This window comes from Caretta caretta, chromosome 9 (genome assembly GCF_965140235.1).
Source record: "Caretta caretta isolate rCarCar2 chromosome 9, rCarCar1.hap1, whole genome shotgun sequence".
Lineage (NCBI taxonomy): Eukaryota > Metazoa > Chordata > Testudines > Cheloniidae > Caretta > Caretta caretta.
Genome location: NC_134214.1, coordinates 48,251,957 through 48,273,345, shown reverse-complemented (window position 1 = coordinate 48,273,345; position 21,389 = coordinate 48,251,957). Strand labels below are relative to the sequence as shown.

General features: G+C 45.2%; 1 protein-coding gene across 1 annotated transcript in view; it reads left to right on the top strand.

Annotated features, from left to right (window-relative positions):
- The window catches only part of EFHD1 (EF-hand domain family member D1), a 37,712-nt gene extending 17,592 nt beyond the window's left edge, over nt 1-20,120 (top strand). The window contains exons 2-4 of the mRNA XM_048864730.2: nt 4,185-4,332; nt 16,485-16,619; nt 18,389-20,120. Coding sequence (XP_048720687.1) covers nt 4,185-4,332; nt 16,485-16,619; nt 18,389-18,523 — 418 coding nt within the window. The 3' untranslated portion in view covers nt 18,524-20,120. The remainder of the gene's footprint in view (nt 1-4,184; nt 4,333-16,484; nt 16,620-18,388) is intronic.
- The last annotated feature ends 1,269 nt before the right edge of the window (nt 20,121-21,389 follow it).

The window sequence follows — 21,389 nt, the reverse complement described above, 5'->3', positions numbered from 1 at the left end:
AGGAACTCCAGGCATTTGTCATCCTTCTGCTTCAGCTTTGAATTAATGGACACATCTTTAAAAGGTGATGTGTCCTATGTCAGAAATCCAGATGGTGAATATTCATTCCAATCGTATTTCTAGTCAGGCCTCAGATATACATGTCATGGAGACAGCACTGGATGCTCCAGTCAGGGCTTGAAAAACACACCATGCTTCTTTCTAGCCACAGAGAAATACCAGACCCCTTGCCACTTAATGCGCCTCCTTTCCCTGCACTTAAAAAAGAATAACCATTGGATACTATATTTTTTACCATATCAATCAAATTGCTGTGACACTTTTTAAAATGCAACTTAATACTAAGGCAGGTAATACACTAGAAAATATTTATCTAGGTAAATTGGTAAACTTCCTGGCCTCACTCAATTTTTTCTGTAACGAACCATACTGTAGCTTTTTTCCTGAATTGTTATGTCTGTTTACTCTCTCTCCTCCCCCCCACCTTGGTCTCTATAGCAATTTCCCTATTTTTCTTCTGTTTCCACCGCCTTTCCCCAAAAGCTCTGTATACCGCTGTGGATCCATATACTCTTGTAAAAAGGTGTGAACAGGAAACGGGGGTGGGGAGGGAGCTTGAGGAGGGTTCTGCGGTGAAGCAAACACGGGAGGGCTTCAGGGATCGTACCCTTTCCTTTATTCCAATCAATTCCTTTTTCAGCATTGGAAGAAAGTGACAAGCCCCATACTTCACCATCAGCATTTTCCTTCATGCCTCCTTCCTTCAACCACCCAGGACATCTGCTCACCACCAATCATATGCCCCGATCCATGCACCCGCTACCATGCAGCTAGAAACTTTATCAAGTATATAATAGCCAGGAGACTATGCATAAAGCTTTCAAAAGTGACTTAGGCTCCTAAGTAACTAGGTGCTTCTGAAAATTTTACCTTAAATCTACTGACTATAGATCAATCTGAAAGCTTTTTTTGGTGGAAGAGGCACTAGCCAAGAGTGATGGTCAAGCAAGAAGCCAAGCCAACTCCTCCTCCTCTTCCCTTCAAGCTGCTGGAAAAGGGGAGGGTGCTGGGGATTCCTTTTAGGGTGCCATCCCTGGATCCACAATGGGAAAAGTAGGAAAGCTCCATAGCAGCCCCTGGCACTTAGGGTTCTGACAGACTTTGAAGCCGTCCCAACCCATTGGAGAAGCAGCATTCTCCATTTTCCCCTGTGTGTATTCCCCCTTATGGATAGGGGGACAGTCCTGGTTATACCCCCACCTCACTCTGCTCACTCCATGCAACAGCTAAGAGACCACCAGCTTTGTTCATGTTTGTTTTTACTGCAGCTTCTTTTCTGGCTGTATAAGCTTCTTAACTGGACTGAGCTTCTTTCAAGGGAACTGTGATGATGTTGCTCTTAAAGTCTGGGAAGGCTAGTTTTTGTTGAAACCTAACTCCTGGTGAGTGAAACATGAAGGATGGGAAGATTTGACTTGCTCTGGCCAAAGAGGAAAGCTTAAAAGCTGTGACTGGGACTTTCTTTCTGAAGCCATCAAAAGTATTGAACGAACTTAAGAATTCTGAAATGTTGGAAGGGAGTGAAGCTGAGAATGGATTAGGGAGAAGAGTATAGGGTAAAGGGAAAAAATGGGATATACAGTAGTGTTGTTTGCCTGCAGTCAGATTCCTCCCCCCTCTTCCTTCCACTTAGGAAACTCACCCAGCTCCGGCCATTCTGCAGTGGTTTCTTATCTAAGTTAGGCACTGAATCTCTATCCAGAGTGATGCTGTGCTCTTGTCAGCCAGCCAGTGCTGCAACTGGCAGAGATCCCTTCCTTATTCATTCAGCATTAGAGCTCCTTTCTTTGCTTTCTCAGCTCCAATTCACTCATCACCCCTATTGCCTTAATTACAATGCACTTCCTTCTCCTCTCCATCTCTCCTGGAGTCAATGTGGTTCTCTAGGTATAAGGAAGAAGACCAGTGGGGAATCTGTGTGATCCTAAGTCTCCTCAATTATCAAAAGTCTCATGTTCATCTATTAACACTTTAAATCCATTGGCTTCTACCACTGAAGACCCAGCAGGTATTGCTGTTCCCCTCTAAAGGAAGAGTAAAAGCCTTATGAGCACATGCCTAAAGCCCACAGCAAAGCACGAAAAGGCACTACTGTAAAAGAGTTGGCATGGGACATGCTGCTAGAAAATCAAGTACTTTTTTTTTTTTTTTTTTTTTAAAGATCAGACCAGCATAGTATGTCCATTTAATGTCTTAGCTTTCATCTTGCTGCTTGCTTCTGAGCTGGGATCTCTGCTGACTTATGAGAAACAGCAGTTTTGCTGACATGAAATTTAACAGTGAAGAGCTCTCTTCTCTTTCAGAATCTAGGGAAGTAACAGTCTAGCCTACAGCAGTCTGTGTCTGCATCAAGAGCTGCTTGTCTTCAGTTTTATTGCACCCAGCCGCTGCCTTCAATCTGTTTATCACAGACCTTTGTTTGAAAGTCAATAGATTGCTCCATACTTCTCTCCTTTAAATTGCCAGATACCCTGCAGCAGACTCCCATTTCTGGATCCTTGTGCATTCCTAAAGTGATCCTTTATTTTGCATAAGGAGCAGACTCTCTCACCTTTCTCCTCAACCTAAAAATTCCTACTAGCCCCCCATTAGTGAGTGTCACAGTTAGTGGGCTATCTACTCCTCTCCTCCCTCCTGGTCTCTTTGGGGTACCTTCTCTCAGGTCCAGGGGCTCCAACTAGCTCCTTTTTAGAGCAGGAATCCTGTGATTCTTCAACTCTCAGATCAAGCCTTGAGTTGCACTCTCCGGGCGGTAACCATGATTATCTCAGTAGGCCTGACTTTTCTTCAATACCTGCAGTTCTGTTCGCTCCAGGAGCAGTGATCAGTGGTTAAGACAATGACCAATGTATGTATTTTGAACAACAGTGTTTCAGAGAAAAGATCTTGTAAAAGATAAACAGTGTACACATGTTCACCTTACCAGGTGCCTCCCCATCTCCCACATCGGGCTTCTGGTAGGTTTAAGCTTCCTATGGACCCCCAAAACTGTTAGGGTCTGGGTGACCAGTCTCTTCCCTTAACTGACAAAACAGTTCTCTCCTTCCCCTGCACCAGAGTGTCACTTCAAATCTTGTCCTGTCCTTTGACCTCTCTTCTCAGAGAACAAGTCCACTTCATAACTGTTCATAGCCCTTTGATCTGGTAGTTCCCAATGCTGGCAAAACAGCTGTATAACTTCAAGTTGGAGCCTGGAAGTAGGCCACTGTCCTGTAATTGCCCCCCAAGTATTTGAGAGGTTGTTTAGCTATAGCTATCCTCTTGTTTCTCTGATGGTCTTCCCAATAGTCACCTAGTAAGCTGGCTCAGTACATTCATACAGAAAAGTCTTAACTCAGTAATTACTATACAGTAACATTATTGACCAGGTCACACACGGTATTCATAAAATTTATTACAGAATCAGTATTCTTAGATTATATAGCATCTGTCTGTTACAGGGAGCCCTTCAAATAGTAAAATACTTGTGCCAGAGTATTTTGGCTTCCTGTTGGTTGAGTGACAATCCCATCTTTTTTTAAATTCTAAAGTAGTGTGAAAGACGTTGGCTGGAATAGATATTTCTAGGTGTGGCATTGGGTAGCTCTCTGGTATGTGCCTGGCATACAGTGTTGACTTGAATCCTACACCATGCACAAATGTATTAGAGAGCATTGAGTTGTAGGAATGCATGGATTGATAAACACTTCACTAGGACTGCAAGGCATGTGTATTTACATTACCAATGGGCAAGGGCCTAAAGTCTGGTGGTGGTGTGGGTTCCTCCCTACTCCCTCCCTTCATATTTCTGGCACAGTTGCTCTGAAGTCACTTGTGCATTTTTCCCTACAGACTAATCTGCTTTTATCCTAAGGAAGCTAATTTTAAAGGCCTCATGTGACTTCCCCAAACTTAACAGATTTCAACAGCTGGTTTGGTCACCATGTCTCTGAGTGTGGATCGATGGTGGATTTCTGTCTTCACACTTCATTCTCTGGAGGAATATCCTAAGAACACATTGCCTAGAGTGTCAGTAATTAGACTACCGCTTACCTATGTTGTGAAACCAAGCTTTGAAAATTCCCTGTGTTGTCAGTGTAGCAGGGGGTGTGACAAATACTGACCTTTACCCTCTGTTCCCTCAGGTATGACTCTGGAAAGGATGGGTATATAGACCTAATGGAGCTGAAACTGATGATGGAGAAGCTGGAAGCACCTCAGACCCACCTGGGCCTGAAAAACATGATCAAGGAAGTGGATGAGGATTTTGATGGCAAGCTCAGCTTCCGTGAGGTAAGGGTTAGCAAAGAAGTATCTAATGGGGGGGCTGCATAGCCAAGGCAGTAGCAATCTGGAACACTGCTGGTGCATCCTTTCTCTGAATTGGTCTGTGCTAGATCTTCCTTCCTTCCTTCTTCTAACCTGGCCAAGATTCTTCTAAGCCTGAGAGAGCTTGATAGGCTATGCGGTGGTGAAGGTGCAATCAGCAAGGGAGAAAAGTAGGCAGACTCTGTTGCATAAAGCACCGTGTAACTGAATGACAAGATGCAACTCTTTATTCCTGGGGAATTCTCTGCCAAAAACTAATTCTGCACACAATATTTTAAAATTCTGCATATTTTATTTGTCAAAATTACACAATATAATCATGCCAGTTTCATTTATTTTCGTAATTTATTTTGAAATACTTGTCAACAAGTATGTCTGCAAACTTGTTGATCTCTATCTCAAGCCCTGTGTATAATGCAGTTTAATGCACTTATCACAGCTCTGAGCTGGATGGGAACAGTTTTTACTTCTGACTGAGGATAACTGAAGCCTAGTGATTTAGCAGTTAAATAATTAGTGTTGACTTGAGCAACAGTGTCATCCAATATACTTATAGCCATCCCTTTTTTTACGATGCCGTGGCAGGTCTTGATCAATTGAAGGGAGTTGTCTTGTTTCTGGGAGCTTTCTTCTGCCCTCTCTGCCCCTAAAAGGGGTAATGCTTATCCTCCTGCCTCAAGCAGGCAGAGCAGGGCTCCATAACTTATCAAAGGGGATTTCTGTTGTCTCCACAACCAAGACTCTGAACCCTGAACTGTTTGGACCTGTAACTTTCAATTCAAAAGTGCCAGGGAATTCTGGCAGCTGCTGTGCAAGAGGGTGTGAACAAAGGGTAGGCAGCAGCTGGACACTAACAGATGCAGTATGTTGGGTAGGAAGGGGCATGAGTAGACTAGGACAGCAGCAACTGAGTGCAGACAGCTGCTTGCTAGGCTTGCAAAGGACATGAACAGAGATGAGTGAAGATGAGGAAACCAGCAGCTGTTACAGTCACGTTGTAGGGTCTCAATGCTAGCACCTCTGAGGGTACTGCTTCTGAAAAGTCAGCTTTCTCAGCAACTCTAAATGCAGTCTCTGTATCCAGTTGGGTGTGTTTGCCACCACATTTATTGTGAAAAATTCATTGCTGATAGTTTACATTGTAAACTAGTTGGTCACTAATTAGTATAAAATATCAATTCCTCCTGTGGCAATGGCTGAGCTGTAGAGCAGCCTGGTGATGTCTCAGTCAGTGCATTGTCGGAAAAGGCTGACTGTATTGTGAAACTACAGGGAAATCTAATGTGGTAGAAGCAGGGAATCAATTTTTTTTTTAAATGCAGAAAAATGTAAATACTGCCTGCCTACTTTTCTGTTTGGCTTAGACTCTGTTTCAGCATGTCCCTAGCCACATACTTATAGCACATGCGTATTGCACCATATATGCACACACTATTTTCTATGTTGCACGAGTGTTCCTACCATCATCTGATGGAACAGACTTACTCAGAATGAGGGTAACCACTGTGTCAGTTACACTAGATGAAATCCCAGTATAGGTGGGAAGTGCTGTCTTAATTTCAGCTATGTAAACCGTCCTCTCACCAGTCACTGCTTAAGTACTCTGTCTGTCTGGCATAGGAGGTCAGGCTTTCTGGAAGCCCCTCACCTAAACACATCCCACTGCATGCTACTTTCTCACCAGCATCCACTTGTGCACACTGAAAAGTGGCTTGTTGGAACAGTGATCATGTCTTGGAACAATGGACTTGGCAAGTCTGCTGCCAGCTGACCCAAAGCAGATGGCTGGACACTTGTGAGCAGGAGGGGGTACCAGCTGCAGCTTAACTTTTTAAGAACACAGTGATGTCAGAACAAGGATACAAACATGTTAGAGAGCAGGGTATTACTGGTTCTGGCAAGAAAAATAGAAGAACTGAAAGTCTGTCTCTGAGTCTAGGTCAGCAGTGGCTCTGGGGCAGGGAACAAAGCCTACCCATTTTACAATAAACTGGACTCTCTTTGAGGGCTCTATCAATGGAGCCTGCGATAATTCTGGATGGTACCAAGGAATCTGGTGGAGCAGAAGACCACATCTGTGGCCCCAGGTGAGACTAGGGGTGAACACAAGAAATGGAAACTGCATGGATGCTTTGCTGGGATGACAAGACCTCTTCAGATAGTTCCAGGTTCACAAAAGCGACTGCTTGAGGGGCAAGGGTCCCTCTACAACAGGTATATGTTACTTTTTGGTTTTCAGTTGGCGGCCTGGTTTTGCATATGTGTGGACTAGAGAACACTTCCGGTGTCATGTAGATACCACTGCCATTATTAAAATGGACAGATGCAGCCTCCCATGAGGGTGTGTGTCCCTTCTTCCTCCTTGAGTCAGTAAGCTCCCTCCTGTGCTGTTGCCACAGCAAAAATGGCAACTGCCTACTCCCTGCTCCACCCACTTGTTCCAGCTTCCCCAAATCCTGCTGGCTTCAGCAGCCCCCTGTGTGTTCAGTCATAAAGACTGTTTTGGGAGATTTCTGTCAACACTTGAAATACTGTGCACAGCAGCTGGCTCTGTTGTGTCATGTAGCCAGATGCAAAATGATGGCTAAGCAGTGAAATTCTTAAATAAGAGGCACTCTTAAATCTTACTGTAATAAACGACACATTTGGAAAATAAGTCTCAGCATGTACGCTACACTTTCTGTCCATGCTTCGCTATCTGCCCTTACCTAGCTGCAAATGCACTTGTTTCTGCCTTTCTGTATAACTCACAAGCATTATCTGGTAGCAAATTGCTCTGTATCTCCCACTGGCAAGTGAGGTGGAATCAATTGTTGCTTTGTCCAACTCTGCTTCCCTTCTGCTGACAGTCAACAAATAGGAACCATGTTAATATGTTAGCCATAATTTTCTCTTGGTTCTTTGAAGTAATCTTGGCAAACCTTGGTTAAAACCAGTGTTCCAGTTTTAACAGTTTGGGGTGGGAGGTGCATGTGTGTGTGTGTCTAATTTAGTTGTGCCAACATGGAGGGTCCCTGTGCCTTTCCAGCCTCAGAGCATCCTCAGATAATTAAGAATAACAAATACAAATTTTCTCAGCCTTGCTACGCCTTCACCAGCCCCTCTTGACTAAGGCTTTCCTTGCTCTTGCTGGAAACCCTCAGGACACAGTTCCTAAGGTTCCATTAGTCTGCAACAGGTAACCTGTAGCAGCTGCTGCAAATTGCACCTATCCCGCCCAAAAAATCCAATTTCTCCCCACTTTCTCTTGGAAGAAAGTGGTTTATGTCTTTACAGGGTGCTGATACTGGGGAGTGGGAAGGTATTAGAACTGGAAACTGAACAGCAGTTGTTGAGAAGTGAGCTGTAGCTCACGAAAGCTCATGCTCAAATAAATTGGTTAGTCTCTAATGTGCCACAAGTACTCCTTTTCTTTTTGCGAATACAGACTAACACGGCTGTTACTCTATTTCTAATTCAGTGACTATTGCTGTACCAAGGCAATTCCAGAGCAGGAGAGGCTACAGGAGCATAAGTTCCATGAGAACATATTTAGAGCAAAGCCAACTCGCAGTGATTTCAGCAGCAGACGCCTGCATCTATTCACTGTGTACCACTTGCACTGGACAACAGCACGTCACAGGACGTTATGCGGGAGTCCATAGTTGCTAGTCATCTGCTCCCTCCTATGTGTCCCCACAGTGCTCAACTTCTGCACCAGAGCAGAAGAAACTGTAAACCCCATGATGTGAATTGCTTACCTCGATAGCCTGTAAACGACTTTCTTCTTGTATTCTGCTGGATTCCTATTGCACCTGACTGGCATGTTCTTTTATAAAATTGACTTGTACTATGACCTTTGTCATGAGTCCATAAATATGTCATCAATTAACTCCACAAAGTTCCTCTTTAAGACTCAGGTTAAACAGCTTATGCTTAAAAAGAGAAGCATAAGAACTCTACAATGCCTAGGCTCAAACTCCCACCCACCAAAGAAAAGAACAGATAATAGCTGTAACAGCAATACTTAACTCTGTCCATATCTAGCATCAGTAAAATCCATTTTAGGATCATTGTGCCTACTAAAATGTTCAGTCTGACCCAACTTGCATGTGTGCTATCTGGGTTAAGGTAAATTACAGATTCCCCAAGGTACTGTTTGTGTCCAGCTGTGCATAGATGGCTTCAAGGCCCAGTGCCTCTCCACTTCAATACCTCTCCTCATGTCTCAAGGTTCATGCTGTACACACCAGGCAAGGATTACAGTAGCCATGTTTGTCATTTTGCAGGTCAGCAGGCACTCTGTCTGGGTTTGTGTAACTGCAATATGGCTTTTTGACAGAGGAGGAGTGTGTGTACTGGGTCGCTAAGAATCATGGAGAGCGTTGGTGTCAAGATCATGGGGTTGGAAGTGTGTGCCCTGCTCTCTGTGCTTCTCAGCGGAGTCTTTAAAATTTCTGGAATTATGCACTTTGCTTCTCCTCTACATCACCAGCTGGTAAATGGCCACCATAATCTGTGTTTCCAACTTTTTCTATCTGGGTGAGTAAGTCCCACGTGCCTTTTATTGGCTGAAGTAGCTAGTAAAGCAGCATATTTTCCCTGCTGCAACAGCCCATCTTCCATAAGAGGAATGCTGCCTGATTCCCCTGTTTCAGGGTGATTCATGCGCACACGTTCTTGTGATTGGTCATGGCTGGGTGTTTCCAGGCACTGACCTACCCTTTCCTGGACTGCATTTGCAACAGACCCCTGGGCTGTTTTGTTTCTAGTAGACTTTTTGGATGCCAGGAAGTTTGGCTTTCAAGGGTGGGGTTGGAACAGTGAGGAGGAACAGCTGACTAATACTAGTACAACCAGAGGTTCAGGGTGAATCAAAGACCCAAAGCAATATCTGGGTTGTTTAGCAGAGGGAAGAGAGGACAAAACAGACTTGACTAGAATGGAAGGAGGTCTTCTCAAGTTTTTGAGTGGGCTGATCTACTCATTTAGCTAAACCTCACCTAATTTTAAATTTTGTTTGGAGAGGGTAGGAAGCTTCCCCATAAAACAGCTTGCCTTTTGTGTGCTCTACCTTAATAAGCACACCAAGTTTACAGGGCTATTGCGTAAATCTTCTTCTGCTAAACTTGGATGCTGTGGTAGAGAGTAGCCAGGACTGTAGTTATGCTGCCCACCCTACTCTCAAACTGCTGCACCTCCATCGGCTGCTCATAACTGTCCTTGAAATAATAAACAATTCTGTTTTTCCTGATGCATTAGTGATGAAAGGAAAAGGAACTGGCTGAGATTGCTGACATGCTGAGATGCTGCTGTCCTCTAGTGGAAGAGTGTGATCTCTGCACTGGAACAGTCATAAATCCTGTCCGATTGAGGAAATACAGAACTGAACCTCCTTTAACATTTGGTATGGTTGAAATCTGTCCTTATGAAGGGAGCACACATGCTCCTACGTGTTACTTAGCCCCTCCATGCTGGACTTTAGTGGTACAATAGGGCCTGGTGAAGTTCCTCTCCACAGGGGTGAATCTGTGTGAAAGCCAGTGTGTAGGCTACAAAATAGCTGAGAGCACAATGGTGAGACATAATTACAGCAGTACTTCAACAAGACTAATGTTGCATGTATTAGTGTTCGCATCATAAATCCTGGCTTCAGAGGACTGCAACATAAATGTGATTTTCCTCAACTGAAACTTGGTGCACCATCGGGAAGTTTGAGGCCTTGTAGAAGATCACTGAATTCCTTTTGGGGGAAGAAAAATGTGCTTCTCAGATGTTGCAAAAAAGCTGATTTTTACAGTTTAAATAACCTAGCAGGCACTCTGGTCAGGTACCTCTTGGTACTTTAAACATTTCTAGTTAAGTGCTCTTGTAAGGGTTTTAAAATGAGTTGTTGCATAGGCACTTCTATCACTTTTTAAACCGTCCTTGAGTGTGACAGGGTATAGCTGTATTGTGACCACTGAAGGACCTTTGCTATAGCAAATCTCCTATATTCTTAATGGACACAATAGAAGAAAACTTCCTTCTGTCCAAATAATAGCCTAGCAAGGTGATGGTCTTAAAGCTGTGATGCAGTCCTACGGTCTTCTCCATGTGCTGGAGAATCCTGAGTAGTGATTTAACACTAGAGCTGGACAAAATTAACTCCCCTCCCCCAGAACAACCAAAAAAATCCCTAATCTTTTTGCTTCCCACTATCAGTCTATGAAATGTCAGAAGGCATTCTCTTTTCTAATATGGATAACAGTTCATCTTTGAGTGCTTGCTCTTGTCCATTCCATGTTAGGGGTGTGTGCTGGAGATTTTTCCCTCACTGGTATCTGTCAGGCCAGCACTAGTGCCCTCTGACGCCGCACGCTTATGCACAGGTATAAGGGGCACCACCGGCCACGCACCCTCTCAGTTCCTTCTTACCACCTGTGACAGTTGCTGGAATGACCACTCTTGCTTCGGCAAGGCTTCTTCCCAATGGGTTTTGGACTCTAATTCTTTGTTGTTTTTAAACATAGTTTTAGAGTAGATAGATATTGTAGCTAGCATTAAGGACTATCATCGAGGGACTCTCTTTGCCCCAGGAGCCAGGTATGCCCTGGTCCCTGGGCTTCAAACCTTGTGCCTCCTGCAGCAAACCTATGCCCGTGAGTGACCCACACTCCAGTTGCTTAAAGTGCTTGGGAGAAACTCACATGAGGCACAAGTGCCAGAATTGCCAGGACCCTGTGCTAAAAAGGACCATAATATAAGGCTCAAGGTTATCCTAACGGAAGCCACTCTTAACCCGCCTCAGAGCCAAGCCACTCTGATTCTGCACCAAGAGCTTCAGTGTGAGGTGCTCCTCTGGTACTGTGTTTTTCCTGGCACCGTTCACCATCTCCGATGCTGAGAAAGAAACACAAAAAGCAGCGCACCGGCAGAGGGCACTCACTGGTGCAGAAAAATGACAAGCAGTGGGAAGGCAGTACAAAGCGACTGGTTCAGGGCCACTCCTCCACCCCTGGTCCCATGGTGGCACCATCAAGTCCACCCAGAGTGTTGTCTGGTGCTGCACCCTCTGCCAACACCCAGAAACCACTGCGGTACCAGCAGCCTGACTGTCTTTGACCCCAGAGACACTCTCAGCAACCAGAGATTTACGATCACTCTCTGTCTCCCCGATGCTGATGAGACAACTGCCGGCTCCAATGACTAGGAGCAGAGAGCGTCAAACTCCTTCCAAGCACCGGCCCCAACAGCACCTTCTAGGGGCAAGCCAGCCCTGATCCCCATCATCACAACCATCTCCAGTCTACCACTGGTCCCTGGACCCTCGGCAGCATGTGGGGGCAGAGAGGGGTACAGCTCCACTGTAGTCACCGGGAGAGGACTCTTCATCTGAATCCGAAGGGGAACCCTGTATGCAGCCTATGTGCCACCAGACCTCGGAGCAGATTGCCCCACCAGCACCTGACCAATAGGTCAGAGGCCTATGCAATGGCCGTACTGGAACCTTTGGGGCTTTCCCCCAGTATCTGGCTCTTCCTCCCATTGATCCTACTTGGAAGTTTCCAAGAGCTGGGGTATCGCCCCTTCCCACTCAGCGTCAGGCCCTGACTCTGGTACCAACCCTGGTACTGACTTTCAGGATGTGGCTCCCATCGTCTCCTTATGCTCCAGACGAGGCCATCTCAGGGCCTAGTAGCTCACTTCTGCAAGACGATTCCAGGGCCCATCAGGACCTTCTGCCATGGATAGCAGCTAACCTGTGGCTGGAAATTGAGGTGCTTAAGGAAACATCCCACAGCCTTCTGGCTACAGCAGCTCCCTCCCAAGTGGCGTTACCCATTAATGAGGCTGTAATAGGTCTGGTCAAGGCCCTGTGGCGGCAACTCCTCTGCACCCTACCTCAAAGAGGGCAGAAAAAAAACATTGTGTCAGCAAGTGGATTTGAATACCTGTACTCGCATACGCACACTCACCCCAGGTCCCTCATTGTGTCAGCAGCTAACAAAAGGGACATGCAGGGCCAGATGAGCATGACAAACAAATGATGCAAAAAAACCTGTAACTGTTGGGGGAGAAGTTTATTCAATGAGTAGCTTTCAACTGCATATCTAATCAGCAATTTTGCTGGGGAGATATGATTACAATCTGTGGGACTCCTTGTCCAAGTTCAGACTCTCTCTGCCTCAGGATTGGAGGCAGAACTCACTGCCTTCTTAGAGGAGGGTCAGAATGTGGCCAGGACCTCTCTCCAGCCAGGTCTGTATGCAGCTGATATGACAGAGAGGACAACGGCCTGTGCTGTCACCATGAGGCATTGTTCTTGGCTCGAGTCCTCAGGAGTACCTCACAAGGTCCAACAATCCATCCAGGACCCTGCCTTTGAAAGCACGAGTATTTTCAGAGCAGACAAGACATGAGGCTTCATGGCCTGAAGGACTCTAGACCCACCTTCAGGTCACTGGGCCTCTACGCTCTGTCTGCTTCCAGGAAGCACTTCAAGCTCCAACAGCCACCTCATTTATCAGCACCATCTCTGAGACAAGAGCCCTACAAAAGGAAAGGGAGAGGTTACAAATGGCATCAGTCACTCCTGTTCACCTCAAACTCCCAGCTATGGTCTCATAGGTCCTCCAGTGGATTCAAGCAGGCCTTTTGAAGGTGTGCCCCAGGGTGCTATACCTGTTCCTGCTTCAGATCCTGCCTCCCCTTTATTTTTGGACCGTCTATTGCACTTGAGCCCAGCATGGTCCCGCATAACATCAGACTGCTGCGTGCTAAATACAGTGACAATGGGCAATACCCTTCAGTTTTTATCCGTCCCCTCCCTTCCACCCTGCATCTCCATCCCTCTTCAGGGACCTTTCTCAGAAGCAACTCCTCACCCAGGAGTTGCGATCCCTCTAATGCATGGGGGCTGTGGAGGAAATTCCTCAAGACTTGAGAGGAAAGGGGCTCTACTCCCAATATTTCCTAATCCCAAAGGCCCAGGGGGGCCTCTGGCCCATTCTGGACCTGCATTGTCTCAACAGATCTCTCAAGAAACTGAGGTTCCGCTCGGTCTCCCTGGCCTCCATCATTCCCTCCCTGGACCAAGGGGACTGGTAAGCCGCCCTCGACTTAAAGGATGCATACTTTCACATTTCTCACTCTTGGCCACATAAGATTTCCCAGATTTATTGTGAATCAATGACACTACCAGTTCACTGCTCTTCCCTTCAGCCTGTCTGCAGCCCCTTGGGTTTTATGAAGCGTATGGCAGTAGTAGCAGCCTTCCTCGGATGGTGAGGCATCCAGGTCTACCCATACCTTGACAACTGGCTGAGCAAAGGTCGGTCAGAGACTCACATGTTGAACAGCATCAGCATAGTCCAAGTCACCTTCCGGGTGCTGGGCCTATTGATTAAAGGAGCAAAAGTCGACTCTTGTTCCAATTCAGAGAATAGAATTCATTGGGGTGGTGCTCATTTCAACCCAGGCCAGAGCCTTCCTTCCAGAGGCCCAATTCCAGACTATGTTGGACCTGATATCCAAGATCAAGGTACACCCAATTACAACTGCTGAGTTTGCCTGAAGCTTCTGGGGTACATGGCCACATGTACTTATGTGGTTCAGCATGCAAGGTTCCGCCTCAGACCCCTACAGATGTGGCTACTTCCCGAACAGACACCACTTGGACCCGGTGCTCACTGTTCCTCCCTTAGGCCTCACCTCCCTGGATTGATGGAAGGACCCGAAGTTGGTAATGATGGGGGTACCCTTTATCGCCCCTCAGCCATCAGTGTCCCTAGTCTTGGATGTGTCAGACCTAGGTTGAGGAGCCCACCTCGACTGCCTCAGGACTCAGGGTCTATGGTCCCAAGAGGAACTCTCCCTGCACATAAACATCAGGGAATTCAGGTCTGTATGCTTAGCCCGCCAAGTGTTCCTCTCTCAGATCTCCCCCACAATACCGTGGCCATGTTCTATATCAACAAACAGGGGAGTGCTCGGTCCTGTCAGGAGGCCATATGTCTGTGGAAATTCTGCGTGAAGCACTCCATTCACCTCAAGGCATCACATCTCCCAGGATGCACTGGCGGATCACCTCAGCCGATCCTTTTCCTCTCAACACAAGTGGTCCCTTCACTCAGAGATCACAGGTCAATCTTCCAAAGGTGGGGATCTCTCCAGGTAGATCTGTTTGAGAGCAAGCAGAACAGGAAGTGCCATCAGTTTTTCTTACTGTGCAGGCACCGTCCTGGCTCCATCTCTGATGCCTTCCTGCTCCCATGGTCAGGACCCCTGCCTGTGCTTTTTCCCCCTGTCCCTCTGGTTCACAAAGACCTCCTGAAAATCAAGCGGAGAGTTGTAGCTCTGGCGTGGCCACATCAACACTGGTTTGGCACACTACTGGATCTATCAATAGCATCCCCTTTTCCACTTCTGCTCCGTCCGGACCTGATCACACAAGACTATAGCCACTGAAGCTGTGCTGAAGCTGTGGTCCACCTGAATCTCACTTCCCTTCACCTGACAACATGGATGTTACATGGCTGAATCTGGAGGAGCAGGCATTTCAGAGCTGGTTCTACAGGTCTGGCTAGGTAGTAGGAAACAGTCAACTAGGGCTATGTACGTGGCCAAATGGAAATGCTTCTTGAGATGGACGTCTCAACGAGGTCTCTCTCTGGTTCATTCTTCCCTGCAGGCTATCTTGGACTACTTGCTCTATCTAAAGCAGCAAGATTTGGCCCTTGCATCTATCAAGGTGCACTTAGCAGCAATCTCTATCTTCCACCCACCAGTGAACAGCTGGTCAGTGTTCTCTCATCAGATGATGGTCCAATTTCTCAAGGGTTTGTAGAGAGTCTGTCCTCAGGTCCATGAGCCGATTCTTACATGGGACTTAAACCTGGTCCTGTTAAGGCTCACAGGCCCTCCATTTGAACCTTTAGTGTCATGCCCTCTATTACTTCTCTCTTGGAAGATCACCAGAGAACAACAGTTACAGAAGGTCAGTAACCATTTTTTCTCTTGGGAATTTGGCTTTGATCCATGATCATAGAATCATAGGACTGGAAGGGACCTTGAGAGGTCACCTAATCCAGTCCCCTGCATTTATGGCAAGACTAAGTATTATCTAGACCATCCCTGACAGGTGTTTGTCTAACATGCTCTTAAAAAATGATCCAGTGCTCCAGCCTTCTCTACAAAGGTAGAAGGGCATTATATTAAGAGCTTGAACTACTTGGTAGTTCCTCAAGTAAAGGATGGGTGTCCTGGGTTCCATAATTTCTCCCTGATCCTACACAAGAGTAAAGATTGAAGTGTCCACACTCATACTCCAGTGTTCAGGTACATTTGACCTGAGATGGTCTTTATACTACTGTATATAGTACAGTGAAGTTGGACTGGCCTGCACAGCTAAAGGGAATCTTCATGGGAGTCAAAAGCTCTCCCTGATCCCTTCCAAGCACTAGCGTACAATGCACCGTCCTGTCTATGGAGTTGAGTCCTGTGTGATGTAGGTTCCATTGAGCCTATCTGGACAACTGTGGACAGTAAGTGGGGATTCATTTGAGGGTGGGGACAGGCTTCTGTTCTCATGCTTTTATTCAGTGTGTTATGTATTCTGCAGTGTGATCTGAGACCCTGTAATGCATAGCGTGGTGAACTCTGACATAAGGGCCACCAAAATGGCTTGGGGTGACAGCACATGTGGCAGCTTTATGGCACACACTGAGGCAGCTGCGCCCTCCAGAGAATCACAACGTGCAGGTGTACTACTCGCTCAGCTGGGGGAGAGGAGAGAAGAGACCATCCTCTCCTCTGGGCCCTGGTGGTGTCCGTGATTAGGCAATGCATGAACCACACTGCTGCCAAAGCTCTGGTCTGTGGGAAGCCCCTTCTCCTTTCCCTAAAGGCCCCTCTCTCTCCAGCCTGAGAGCGTGCAGTACTGGATCCAAAGTGCTGGAGGCAGCTTATTGTAAATACATTTTTCCTTTCTGTTTATAAAATGTTTTTCTGTGGTGGTAACTTCAAATTCCTAGCCTGGGGTTCGTACTTCAGTTGCTGCTTTTGTAGTTCAAGTGCTTGGAATAGTAATAAACCTCTTTGAAAGCTTGAGCCTCAGTGATGAATTTTGGTGGGTCTATTTTTTGTTTCCTTGCTAGTTCCTGCTGATTTTCCATAAAGCTGCAGCCGGAGAGCTTGAGGAAGACAGTGGGCTGATGACTCTGGCAAAACTCTCTGAGATAGATGTTTCCACTGAGGGAGTTAAAGGAGCCAAGAACTTCTTTGAAGCTAAGGTATGGTGGTGCAGTGGAGTTGGGGAAGCTGAAAAAGCTTGCTATGCAAGTCCTGGTTTTCTCTTCTTAATGTGTCCCCTGGAATGGACATTGTGCTTGACTGCTGGACAGTATGCCAGTGTCACCAGGGATTATATCCATTTATTCCACCAGTTTAAGAAGCTGTGAATTTTCCTTCTCAACACAGAGTACACAGCCTCACTGTCGTGCTGGGTTATGCCACTTCTTGTTCAGACTTGTATGCTGTGCCCCAGCATTGAGCATTACTCACTGCTGATAAATGAACCATAAAATGGCTTATTTTGCCAGGGTTTGCTCAAGTGGTGGTTCCTTCCCTTTCAAGCACCCTGGAGATGTCTTACTTAATCCATCCCGTTTGTGCTCCTGCCCACCATCTCTGTGGCTGAAATAGCCATTTAAATAAGTAAGTCATCCAAAAATAGTTCACAAAATATCTTGGAGACTGAGATATTAGGGGCTAAGCTTCCCAGAGAAAGGGTGTGTCTGTATTGCAGTCAGGAGGTGTGATAAGTAATGCTCAAGTAATAGCAGCAGTGAAGCTGTGGCAGCATGGGCGGTGGCTGCTTGACTATTTACCTGGGATCCTGGTCAGGCAAGACTAGCCCATGCAGCTGTCTGTGCTGCTGTGGCTTCATTCCTATTGTTAATTGAGCTAGCTTTGGGTATGTCTACACATGCTGCAGTCACACCTCCCGATGGCAGTGTAGACATACCCATAGAGTCTGGGCCAGGGTGCTGTCAAGCTTTTGTTCTTAAACACAGTCAGTTGGAACTGGTCACAGAATAAAGCAGAGCTTTTACAAGCACCTTAAGCTTTGGGTGATCACTGAATACCACACAGACCAGGACTCCTGGACCAACTTTTAATATTCACTGCAAGGAATTTCCTCTTCTCCTGCACCAGCACACAGAGCTGAGTTCTGAATACAATATTTGAGATTGCTCTCCTTGTCTATTCAGTTTTCTAGGTTGGAATAACATCATAAAGCATTAGATTTGAATAACACGACAAAGCTCTATCTTCATGTTTGGTTGGACTGGGTTTTTTGAGCTGGTAAAACACTGTCGGAAAGGAATTCTATGGACAAAAATAGATGTTTGTTATACTCATTGGGAATAGCATAGCAGAGCTGTTAAAACAAAGGTTGGAAATTACAGCTGAAAAACAACTCTCAAACTATGCCTCTTCCTTTGGTCTGTAAATGGACCACAGACTGAGGTCCTCTTATTTGGTCCCAATTCGGAATTTTCAAATTTTCTGCAAGAATTATTATCACTGGGGAAAGTTCATTGTGTTTTCATGACTCATGCTGTAATGGCTAGTTACATAGTTCCTGTGATTAGGGAAGGGAGATACGGAACTGGTCAACACAGTTGTGCTATAAATCTTGAAAGTCAATTCATGCATTTAGCTTCATTTTGTATTTCATCCAAAAGGTCATAAAGAAGTTGCAATAATATTTCCTATGAGTTGGAATAAATATATCCACACAATTTTCCTTCTGTTTGGCTCAGTTCCAGTGGAAAGTGACTATTGGTAAATGAAACTATCCTCTTGATTTGAGAATAAAACTGTACCAACAGGTCTTCAGTGTAAATACCCAGCTACTGTAGTATTGTTAATCCTTAATCAATTTTGGCACCACTGAATATGGTAACTGGAGGAAGATGTGGCAGACAGATGTGCTGTTAGGTAGTTCAAATTCTTAATGCTTCCCATAGCTCATGTCTGCTCTTTTCCTTTACAGGTTCAAGCCCTTTCTTCAGCCAGCAAGTTTGAAGCAGAGATCAAGGCAGAGCAGGATGAACGAAAGCGGGAGGAGGAAGAGAAGAAACACCGTCGGGCAGCATTCAGGGAGCTAAAGTCTGCATTCAGCCAGTAACCATCCATTCTACCACAAGAGACTTCTCTTAACTTGGTACATTTCCATGAATCACGACTGTGCCTGGAGAGTATCTCCTGCTAGAACTTCACCATCCTTTCAGACAGAAGCTTCTAACTCAATTCCAAAGGGTACAGCTCTTACAACTACCATGTCTTCATATGGTATGAACAATAAGAACTGTGTACATAATCATCACTCTGAACTGTCAGGTAGTGCTTAGGGAAATTAAAGTTCATCCTAATGCTGAAAAACCAGGTAGCAAATCAGCTTTCCTTAACCCAAAAAGAATGACCATGTTTCTTGACTATATTTTTTTCCTTGGTTTCTGTTTTTCATAACCCCTTTCCTCCTGTTTAGTTCCCATGATATCTTTATGCAAATCAGGAGGTACAAAATACAGATTACTTTCCTGTATGTTACCCTCCACTGAACATTAGCAGGAATATCATACGTCCTTTACTTTTCTCTTTTCTCTCCTCTCTCCCCCCCTCAGAGTCCAAATACACAGGTTTTAGAGGCAGCACTGTGAACAGGGAGGATAGTCAGCAGGGCTGTGAATGAAATGGACAGTCACATATCTTTTCTATTAGCCAAGACTATAATTGGAGCCTTCCAGCTTTTACCCTCTGAAATGGCATATTGATAACGCTTTCAGTAAAAGAAGCTGGACTTCCTCAAAGAACACCTTACCCTCGACTTTGGCAGGAGAAAAATTAGCAGTACTTTAGAGATGGAATAGAAAACTGATGGGGTTTTTGACCTGTCACATTACATTTTATTAATCCACTCCATAGCCTCACTAGACTTTTTTAGGCCCTTAAATTTAGAAGAAGCAAGTAGGTGTATCTATGTCTAAGAAATATTGCCAGCTCGGCAGTACAATTGGATGATGCATTAGCCTCTCACCTTTGGAAGTCTGTTCACATGCTGAGGTTGTAAGTGCAAAAGTGACTTTCATGAAGTCCTTAAAGTCATTACTCGATGAAACCAATCTGGTACGATGAGCAGTCCCTGCTCAGAAAGGGAATAGCAGATGGGTTACAAATCAAGACTGAGGTGCATTTGGCAGAGTTGAATTTAGTAAGCTTGCATGATACCTTACCTTAGCCAATCATTTCTTATGAGCACAAGAGACTTGCCCACAAGTTTTAAAAACTTGCAGGTACATGTCTCTATATTCTGAAGGCTGCCAAAAAGGGGAACAATCCCTCCTTGCAAAGCCTCTCTGGATGCATTAATGTTCTGCCTCTCTATTGTTGCCCAAATTCCTTCCAAGATAAGACTCACACCAGTGGTCTATCTGATTGATTCTCTGTGTCTTTACCTGTCTGTTTTGCTTCTTAAACTGTGAGCACTAAACTGTGAGTGTGGAATAATAAATAGAAAAACCTCTAATCTTTAATGTCAGGTGGGAGAATTGCTAAACAATTAAACTGTGTATATATCTCCACAGATTATATTTTATAAATCACGCTTTTTTAGCTAAATATTTATAATTAAATGTTTTTATTCTTTACAACAAAGCAGATAACTCTATCTTCAATTATTTCTCCTGTTGCTAAAATGTACAAATAAAACTTTCTTTAATACCTCAGATCTTGTCAATGGGTTTATTTTAAGTCCTCGAACATACTATTTTGCCTAAGAATTCTCAGCACAGATCCCACTCTTAAAATGTGCCTATTCGCTACTCCAAAGCCCAGAACAGCTGTCATGAGCGAGGATGTGCTCAGCCCCCCTCCTGATATTTCCACTACAGCACAGTACTGTGGCTATGCAAAGGCTAATGATGTTAATTTCCAAGGGACAGTATTGTATAAATATGTGAAATGCTGTCTATTGAAAAAATGTTCACATTTGGTCCCTGTCAGTTGCTTCAAATCTTAAAATGGAGGCTGTGTCCTCTCTCCCCCACACCAGTGCCTCAGCAAAATGTTGAAAATGCTGACAGATGAGGGGAGGGAGACTCGATTGGTTTTCACCCCTGGCAGTCTGAGTTGAATTCCCTGATGTACAATGCTTCCGTAAGGAAATCTTGACATGGTGGTACTTACAGCTAAAAAATTTCCTTTTTGTTTTAGGACATGTAAAGAGGCCTAACCTTGTGTAGGTGATAGATAAAAGCATCATATTGAGGATGGAGTGCCTCAGAGAACCTACTGTGTTTCTGTTCGTGTATGCTGATTGCCAGCATGGCTGAGGAGGGGGAAGGAGAGGACAAACAGTCCTTACGGAAGGCTGACATGGTGAAACGTGGCATGGTATTAATAACCGATCCAACAGTGTAACAGCATAGGTATTCTCTATAGCCATGGCCCTGACTACTGGTTAGAGTGCATTTTCCTAAAATCTTTTAGTCCTCCGATCTCCCAGCTTGTTATGTAAACTGGGAACCATTTTTTTTTCCCTTTAATCTTTGCTGTATATTGACACGTTCCATCAGAAGATAACAGCACTTCACAAACATTAGCTTCCACAATATATTAAGTGTTGCTGTCTCAGCACAGCACACTACAAAGTCAGAGACAAGCAACAAGAAATCAGAATGAGGAGTTCAAGAAGAGAGGAAGTCTCCAGAACAACTTCCCACATCCACTTTCCTCAAAAAGCTTCAATTATACTCCTGTGGTTGACAGTTACTGACCCGAAAGAGCACTGCATCTGGACTCAACATGGTCTGAGGGGAGAGGAGGCCCTTCCCCAGCCTGGGAGGTGGTAGGGAGCCTCAGGAAGGTCACAGGCAGCGATGAGCCAGGCAGGGAGGGTCCATCAGCATGTTGGGGATTTTAGCCATTTTGTTTTTCTTGCTGTCTTTTACCCTCCATTTTTGTGCACCATCTTCTTGTTCAGTTTGGTGCCCTTT